This window comes from Prunus persica, chromosome G6 (genome assembly GCF_000346465.2).
Source record: "Prunus persica cultivar Lovell chromosome G6, Prunus_persica_NCBIv2, whole genome shotgun sequence".
NCBI lineage: Eukaryota > Viridiplantae > Streptophyta > Magnoliopsida > Rosales > Rosaceae > Prunus > Prunus persica.
In genome coordinates this window covers 17,891,162-17,899,931 of record NC_034014.1, presented here as the reverse complement: position 1 = coordinate 17,899,931, position 8,770 = coordinate 17,891,162, and the positions used below count along the sequence as shown (strand labels likewise).

At 39.7% G+C, this 8,770-nt stretch overlaps 1 protein-coding gene across 7 annotated transcripts; it reads left to right on the top strand.

Moving 5' to 3' along the window:
• On the top strand, window positions 620–7,882 carry LOC18775386 (pentatricopeptide repeat-containing protein At3g18110, chloroplastic). 7 transcript variants are annotated; one of them, XM_020566472.1, is made up of 12 exons: window positions 620–4,349; window positions 4,449–4,649; window positions 4,787–4,877; window positions 4,979–5,707; window positions 5,799–5,908; window positions 6,128–6,194; window positions 6,275–6,321; window positions 6,507–6,591; window positions 6,712–6,767; window positions 6,884–6,984; window positions 7,441–7,581; window positions 7,792–7,882. In XM_020566472.1, exons 1-4 carry the CDS (start codon window positions 694–696, stop codon window positions 5,540–5,542), a joined length of 4,512 nt encoding a protein of 1,503 aa, XP_020422061.1. In that variant the 5' UTR covers window positions 620–693; the 3' UTR covers window positions 5,543–5,707; window positions 5,799–5,908; window positions 6,128–6,194; window positions 6,275–6,321; window positions 6,507–6,591; window positions 6,712–6,767; window positions 6,884–6,984; window positions 7,441–7,581; window positions 7,792–7,882. The 7 variants fall into 7 exon arrangements, with proteins under 7 accessions (XP_020422061.1, XP_020422057.1, XP_020422058.1 ...); XM_020566468.1 differs by adding an exon at window positions 7,106–7,174 and having other exon boundaries at window positions 6,128–6,321; XM_020566469.1 differs by adding an exon at window positions 7,106–7,216 and having other exon boundaries at window positions 6,128–6,321.

The following is an 8,770-nucleotide window of genomic DNA, read 5'->3' as shown; positions in this document are numbered from 1 at the left end:
GAGACTAATCTAACACGCAACCCTAGTGTGGTTGCAGAGACTTATATAGCCCATAACTGTCGAATACACATGAAATGTACAATTTGTCAAGACGGCTAAAAACCAAGACACAAACAGTAACATGTTGTTCAGGTAATTATTTTATTTATTTATTTTTAATTTATGACAAAATTAGAAGGAAAAAAAAAACAACCTGTCAAGATGGACATAAGAGTTAACCTTATTTGTTTGATTTCCTTTTAAAAAGTTTTGCTTGAACCAATAATCTTTAAACGGTTTTTTGAATTTTTCAAGTAATTTGATATTTGTTTTATTTAATCTTTATAGATTATTCAAGAGATATTTAGTTATATACCTATTCTTAACACTAATGATATAAATAAATCTTACAATATTTAAATTTTATAAATAATTCCAAAACAAATCCAAAAAATGATAGTTGGTAAAATTAAATTATTTTAATGCCACGTTGAGGGTTGAGGTTTTTTTTATATATATTTTTAGGTTTTGGGTTGGACTTGGTTTCAGCCCACATATAATATTTACAACTTAGCTAGCCCAATCACATCGTGATAAGTAAACAAAACACGAAACACGAACCAGCTCACGGAAAGAAATATCTGCTCTCTGCTCTCTGCGACCATCAACCGAAACGCGAACCAGCTCACGGAAAGAATTCAAAAGCGAGTCTTCATGGCGGCATTCACAGGAGCACTGACGACGACCCTTCCCACCGCGCCATTATTGCATTCAGATTCAATATCATCATCTTCATCGCCTTCGTCTGCGTTTTCTAAGGTATGCAAAAGAACCGCTTCTCTTTCTTGCTCTTCTTCCACTTCTAGTACTGCTTCTACTTCTAGTTCCTCTACTGGGCAACCGAATGGCTGCGATGATTGCACAAGGAACACGAAAAGCACTCAGAAGTTTAGCTATAGCAGAGCCTCACCCTCAGTCAGATGGCCCCATTTGAAGCTCACTGACTCTTATCCCTCACCTCACACCCAATTCACTCCTCCACTCACGACCCATGTTGTGCAAGATTCCCCTGATTCCGACTCTGAGGGGAAAGAGGAAGAAGACCTGAATTTGGGTTCTGTGGGTTCTTTGGATACGAATGATGAAACCCAACAAGTGTTGGGGAGGCACAGCAAGACTAAGGCCAAGAAAATGACCAAACTGGCTCTCAAAAGAGCCAAAGATTGGAGAGAAAGAGTGAAACTTTTTACTGATAGGATTTTGGGACTGAAACCCGACGAGTTTGTGGCTGATGTGTTGGATGATAGGAAAGTTCAAATGACCCCAACTGATTTTTGCTTTGTGGTGAAATGGGTTGGCCAGTCGAGCTGGCAGCGTGCATTGGAGGTCTACGAGTGGCTGAATTTACGCCACTGGTACTCCCCGAATGCACGGATGCTTGCCACTATCTTAGCAGTCCTTGGAAAGGCTAGCCAGGAAGCCTTAGCTGTGGAAATATTCACGAGGGCTGAACCCGGAATTGGCAATACAGTCCAAGTGTACAATGCCATGATGGGCGTCTATGCACGAAATGGCCGGTTTAATAAGGTCCAAGAATTGCTCAATTTAATGCGTGAGAGAGGGTGCGAACCGGACCTCGTGAGTCTCAATACTTTGATAAATGCTCGCCTGAGGTCAGGAGCCATGGTACCAAACTTGGCTATTGACCTTTTAAATGAGGTGAGAAGATCAGGTCTTAGGCCAGATATAATAACTTATAATACTCTTATAAGTGGCTGTTCGCGTGAATCCAATTTGGAGGAGGCAGTGAAGGTTTACAATGATATGGAAGCACATAATTGTCAGCCTGATCTTTGGACTTACAATGCCATGATTTCCGTCTATGGGAGATGTGGAGAATCGAGCGAAGCTGAGCGGCTCTTTAAGGAATTGGAGTCGAAAGGGTTTTTCCCAGATGCAGTGACGTATAATTCCTTGTTGTATGCTTTTGCAAGAGAACTTGATATAGAAAAGGTGAGGGATATTGGTGAAGATATGATGAAAATGGGGTTTGGTAAAGATGAGATGACCTACAATACTATTATCCACATGTATGGCAAGCAGGGCCAGCATGATCTAGCGTTTCAGCTTTACAGGGACATGAAAATGCTAGGCCGGACTCCTGATGCTGTTACATACACTGTATTGATCGATTCGCTTGGAAAAGCAAATAAGATAACGGAGGCTGCTAATGTGATGTCAGAGATGTTGGACAGTGGAGTGAAACCCACTCTTCGGACTTATAGTGCTTTGATGTGTGCATATGCCAAGGCTGGGAAACAGGTGGAGGCTCAAGAGACATTTGATTGCATGGTTAAGTCTGGGATTAGACCAGATCATCTAGCATACTCAGTTATATTGGATATCTTTCTGAAGGTCAATGAGACAAAGAAGGCTATCACGTTGTATCAGGAAATGCTGCATGACGGTTTCAAGCTGGATCATGCCCTCTATGGGTTTATGTTGCGGGTGCTTGGAAGAGAAAATAAATTGGAAGTCATTGAAAGAGTGATCAGAGATATGGAAAAAGTTGGTGGTATGAACCCACAAGTTATCTCTTCTATTCTTGTTAAGGGAGAATGTTATGACCATGCTGCTAAAATGTTGAGATTAGCCATCACCAGTGGCTATGAGTTGGACAGGGAAAGTCTTTTATCTATTGTCAGTTCATATAGTTCATGTGGAAGGCACTCAGAAGCATGTGAATTGCTTGAATTTTTGAGAGAACATGCTCCCGGTTCCAATCAACTTATAACTGAAGCATTGGTTGTCATACAATGTAAGGCTCACAGATTTGATGCTGCCTTGGTGGAATATAGTAATACCAGAGGGTTCCATTCTTTTAGCAGAAGTTCAACCATGTATGAAATCCTGATTCAAGGCTGCGAAGAGAATGAACTCTTTGGTGAAGCTTCTCAGGTTTATTCTGACATGAGATTATATGGTGTTGAACCATCTGAGCATCTTTACCAAATTATGGTGCTCATCTATTGTAAGATGGGTTTCCCTGAGACAGCCCACCTTTTGATTGATCAGGCAGAAATGAAAGGCATTTTTTTTGACAATGTCAACATATATGTTAATGTTATTGAAGTCTACGGGAAATTGAAGCTGTGGCAGAAAGCTGAAAGTTTGGTGGGAAGTCTTAGACAAAGATGTAAAGCAGTGGATAGGAAGGTCTGGAATGCCTTGATTCAAGCTTATGCTGCAAGTGGTTGCTATGAGCGAGCTAGAGTGATCTTTAACACAATGATGAGAGATGGTCCTTCCCCAACAATTGATTCTGTAAATGGTCTTTTGCAAGCTCTGATTGCTGATGGGAGATTGGATGAGCTCTATGTTCTAATCCAGGAGTTGCAAGATATGGGTTTAAAAATAAGCAAGAGTTCAATTCTCTTGATGCTTGAAGCATTTGCTCGAGAAGGTAACATATTTGAGGTAAAGAAGATATACCATGGAATGAAGGCTGCAGGTTATTTTCCTAACATGGATTGTTTCAGGATTATGATCAAGTTATTGTGCAGGGGAAAACGAGTAAGGGATGTTGAAGCAATGGTTTATGAGATGGAAGAGGCAGGGTTCAAGCCTGATCTTTCAATATGGAATTCCATGCTTAAGTTATATGCAGGAATTAAGGATTTCAAAAAGACAGTTAAAGTATACCAGCAGATTCAAGAAGCTGTACTTCAACCTGATGACGATACTTACAATACTTTAATTATAATGTACTGCAGAGATTGTCGACCAGAAGAAGGTTTATCATTGATGCAGGAAATGAGAAGGCAGGGCCTAGAACCTAAGTTGGACACTTACAAAAGCTTAATTTCGGCATTTGGTAAGCAGAAGCTGTTGGATCAAGCTGAAGAACTTTTTGAAGAGTTAAGGTCAAATGGATGTAAACTGGATCGGTCCTTCTATCATACAATGATGAAAATGTTTAGAAATTCAGGAAACCATGCCAAAGCTGAAATGTTGTTCACCATGATGAAAGAGGCCGGAATAGAACCCAACTTTGCCACAATGCACTTGCTTATGGTTTCTTATGGCAGCTCTGGACAGCCTCAGGAAGCTGAAAAGGTGCTTGACAATTTGAAAGTAACTGGCTTAGATCTTGATACGTTACCATATAGTTCAGTTATTGGTGCTTATCTGAAGAATGGAGATTATAACATTGGAATTCAAAAGCTCAATGAGATGAAGGAAGTAGGCCTGGAGCCAGATCATAGAATATGGACTTGCTTTATACGGGCTGCAAGTTTATCCCAGCACAAAAGTGAAGCCATTATTCTCCTAAATGCACTGCGTGATGCCGGATTTGATCTTCCAATCAGGTAATTATTAGTTCTCAAGTTAGAATCACAATCCGACTTTTCTTCTTTTTCCAAGTTTTTTCTCCTCTGATCCATCTCCAAGCAAATCTTGTCTTGTAGGCTTGTGACAGAAAAACCTGAGTCACTGATTTTGGAAGTAGATCATTGCCTAGAAAAACTAGAACCCTTGGAAGACAATGCAGCCTTCAACTTTGTCAATGCTTTGGAGGACCTTTTGTGGGCATATGAACTCCGTGCCACTGCTTCATGGGTTTTCCAATTAGCAGTAAAGAGAGGCATCTATAACAATGATGTGTTCAGGTAGGTGTTGGTAGATCCAATAGTCAACCATCTGGGATGTTATGTCTATCAAGGCTAAAGAAAAGAAAGTGGTTTTCCTTATCAATCAATTTCCGTTTCCATCGGTTTGCTTATACCCAGTAATCTTTTAAATTCAGGGTAGCTGACAAAGACTGGGCTGCTGACTTTAGAAAGTTATCAGCTGGTTCTGCTCTTGTTGGTCTTACTTTATGGCTGGATCAGATGCAGGCAACCCTCTTTCTCCTTCACAGTTTCGTTTGAGATCACTACCCTTTTGAAGCTCCCCTTTCATTTTTGAGTCTAACACAGAGGTTCTTGTCTTATGGCAGGATGCATCATTGGAGGGTTATCCAGAATCTCCAAAATCAGTTGTGCTGATAACGGGGACATCCGAGTACAACATGGTTTCACTTAACAGTACATTGAAGGCATGCCTTTGGGAGATGGGTTCACCTTTTCTGCCTTGCAAAACACGAAGTGGCCTTCTTGTAGCGAAGGCACACTCCCTCAGGATGTGGTTAAAGGACTCCCCGTTTTGTTTGGACCTTGAGTTGAAAGATGCCCCAGCTCTCCCTGAATCAAACTCAATGCAGCTGATTGATGGATGCTTCCTACGGCGCGGTCTTGTTCCTGCATTTAAGGAAATAACCGAGAGGCTTGGCCTAGTGAGGCCCAAGAAATTTGCTAGATTGGCTTTGCTGTCAGATGAAAAGAGAGAGAAAGTTATTCAATCTGATATTGAAGGGAGGAAAGAGAAGTTAGAGAAAATGAAGGAAAATGATAATCCAAGGAGGGTGAGCAGGATTAAAAAGCTTAGGAAGAGGAAATATGTAAGACCGTCCACATTGTCAAACACCAAACAGATTGTATCAGGACAAAAAGCTTTAAAATAGAGTTGTGAAAGTATGGAAAGGCTGCATAGTTTCCGTACCTTCTTCCACTTCAGCACCTCTTCGTTTAAATCTTTCTTTTTGATCTCGTGCCACATTAACTTTAAAGACCTGAACTTCACTGATAGCATGGAGGAGGATTCTGATGATGAAACTCAAGGAAGATGAGTATGTTTTCAAGCTGTGTGAGGTTATGTTTGACTCGGAGTCACAGGTCCACTAAATGATTTCTAATTATGCTGGCTTTATTATGTTGTAGTGAGCGACTGAATATACGGGGGATGAAGATGTCAGCTGGAAAGTCCGAAGAGCAGCAGCTAAATGCTTAGCGGCATTAATTGTTTCCTGTCCTGAGATGCTTTCAAAGCTGTATGAGGACAATAGTCCTGAGATGCTTTGCAATTTCTCTTGAAACTTCGCATTATATTTTTGTGTGCTCTCTTGTGCTATCGATATATTTGTAACATTTTGATTTTGTATTTTACTTGGTATTGGTCTCTCATCGACTTGAAATGTGATGTTTAATTTCCTTCAATTCTCACAATAGTCCTTCAATGAAATCATTAAACACTTTCTGCTTTTCCGCAGGCTTGTCCAAAATTAATTGACAGGTTTGAAGAGAGGGAGGAAAATGTCAATGTAAACCAGAATGAATGTCAGTGGATCATCTCACTTCACAGGATTAATTATTTTGCTGCAGATGGATTTTTTAATACATTCATTGAACTGTTGCAGCAAACTGAAAATGTTACAAAAGGACGGATTGAGATAAATGATCAGAGGTAACTTAGTTGTAAACTTGTAATGTTATCTGAGTGTTAAAGTACATGCAGTTTGTTTTCTCTTTTACCTCTTATCTAGCATTTGCTCGGTTGGGTGTGGTTTTAGAAATCTTAGATTCTTAACTAGGGAAGTCCTAGTTCTGAGTTATTAGATGCCTTTGCTAAATTCTTGGCATGTTTTGCAGTCCAAAATGGTTATTGAAGCAAGAAGCGCCAAAGATTGTCAGATCTATAAATAGGCAGCTACATGAGAAATCTATCAAGACAAAGGTAGGATTTTTTAAATATCTTTTGGATTGTTTGTTATGGGAATGTTCTGAACTATAACATTTATCTATTTTCGGGTTGGCGCTCTTTCTGTTTTGAAAGAACTTGTGGTGGTCTTTCCAGATTTCCTGGCTGATCACAAGGGTTCACTCAGTCCAGGAATTGAAAAGGCGTTAAGTGTAAGTAAAATTGTCTCAAATTGTAAGTGTATTTTGAACTAAGATAAGTCTTTTCTGGTGCTGATATTTGTTCCCCTTTTTTCCTTTTTTTGGTGGTCTCTTGTAATTTTTTCCAGGATAAGTCTTTTACCTCCAATTTAAAGATTGAAGCTCTTATATCTGCGCAATTGGTGCTGGCTTCACATTCTCCTTCTGTGTTTTCCATCCTTATATCAAGGTAACTGCAGTAACTCTTACGAATATGCTATGTTATGAATACGCTGATATGACATTGAGAAATAGACCACTAGTTGCATTCGTTTGGGGACATTATAAAATATAAACTCATATTATTGCAGACTCTTTCTAGTCCTGTTGTATCTGCTGTGGGAGAGCGTTATTACAAAGTCACAGCTGAAGCATTAAGGGTGTGTAGGGAATTTTTCCATGTTGTTCGCCTGAATATCGAGGTGTATTAGTGGGCACACTTTGTCTTGTGGTCCTGTTAAACTATTCTCTACTTATATGATATGGTTATTCCATGTAGGGGATTGGTTTTGATTTCAAACCTTATGTTCATCCAATATATAATGCCATAATATCACGCTTGACAAATAAAGATCAAGATCATCCTATATATGTACTTAATTGTTTATGTCTGCACATATTGTGGCTCATGTCTATTCTTATGCAGGAGGTAAATGAATGTGCTATATCTTGCATGGATCTAGTTGTGTGAACATTTGGTGATAACCTTAATGTTGAACTGCCTGTATGCCTTCCTGTGCTTGTTGATCGGATGGGAAATGAGATCACTCGACTTACAGCTGTGAAGGTAATTCTTTTGCTCACTTTTGTGACTGACTGTGACTGTCCGTTTGCCATTTGTTTGCTGATGTCTATTTTTCGGCCTTTACTTTCTGAAGATATACATTTGGGACTGTGTTATTATGTACATGTCGTTTATGATTTCTTTCCCCCCTCTTTTCTCCCAAAGATAGTTTAAGGATATTCAATAATTATATTTGTTTTTGTAGGCGAGTAGAGTCATAGAGCTGGACGATGGGTCGAAGCAGAAATAGAAGACAGAAGCAGCAGAAGCTTGTTAATCTGGATTGGACAGAGCTGCCTCGGGGTATCCTTGAGATCATCTTTGAGCGACTGACTGTGAGTGTGACTGATTGTATATCTGTTAGTGATGTTTGCAAAGCCTGGAGACATGTTGTTGCACAAGAACTTGCTGGTTGGCAAAGCCGTGGTGTGCCATGGCTCATGATGTCTGGCAAAGATAGAGAGGTAAGAACTTGTATTAGCGTACTACAAAAACAACATTGGGACATTGTGCTTCCTGAGGCTTATGGAAGATATTGTTGGGGATCATATCAAGATTGGTTGATTCTAGTAAAACATATTGGTTGTTTCTATCTTGAGATTAGCTTGTTGAATCCATTCTCTAGGAACAAAACTGATCTTCCCAAAACATGGAACTTTTATCATAAGATTGTTCTCTCGGGGCTTCCCATCCTTGAAAACTATGTGTTGAACGGGAAATTTTCACAAAAGCAATCAGCCAGGAGTTTGACTTGGGATATAATTGAAATTCTTGTCCCCGCCGTCTTATCAAGAAAAAAAATTAAAAAATTAAAAAATAAAAAAAATAAAAGAGATGTATTTGGTTAGATATGAAACACAAAGAGATAAACATCTCAGTTGAGAAGTGGTCATCAGCTTGAATTCAAACTCGTCATAATATAGCCTTTATAAGAGGCATGACGCCTAGAAGCAAGAATCGGGGGGCAGGAGGCAGCCGTGAGGTTGCAGAAACAAAATAAAAGGGGAGGCTCCAGAAAAAAATAAAAGCCTATAAGGCCGCAAGTCTTGGGGAGAGTTGCAGGAACGAAGAGGAAGAGCAAGCACATAAGAGGATTCTTGGCTATGGTGACTTCTATCATCGTAAATAAAGTGAGGAATCTCTCTATGGCAAGGCTTCGCTCAAAGACTTTCAAGGATGCATTCAACATCCA

Coding starts and splice junctions, on each gene's coding strand:
- LOC18775386 (XM_020566472.1), top strand. CDS start 694: ATGGCGGCATTCACAGGAGCACTGACGACGACCCTTCCCACCGCGCCA. Junction 4,350..4,448: donor GGATTTGATCTTCCAATCAG/GTAATTATTAGT, acceptor CTTGTCTTGTAG/GCTTGTGACAGAAAAACCTG. Junction 4,650..4,786: donor TATAACAATGATGTGTTCAG/GTAGGTGTTGGT, acceptor TTTTAAATTCAG/GGTAGCTGACAAAGACTGGG.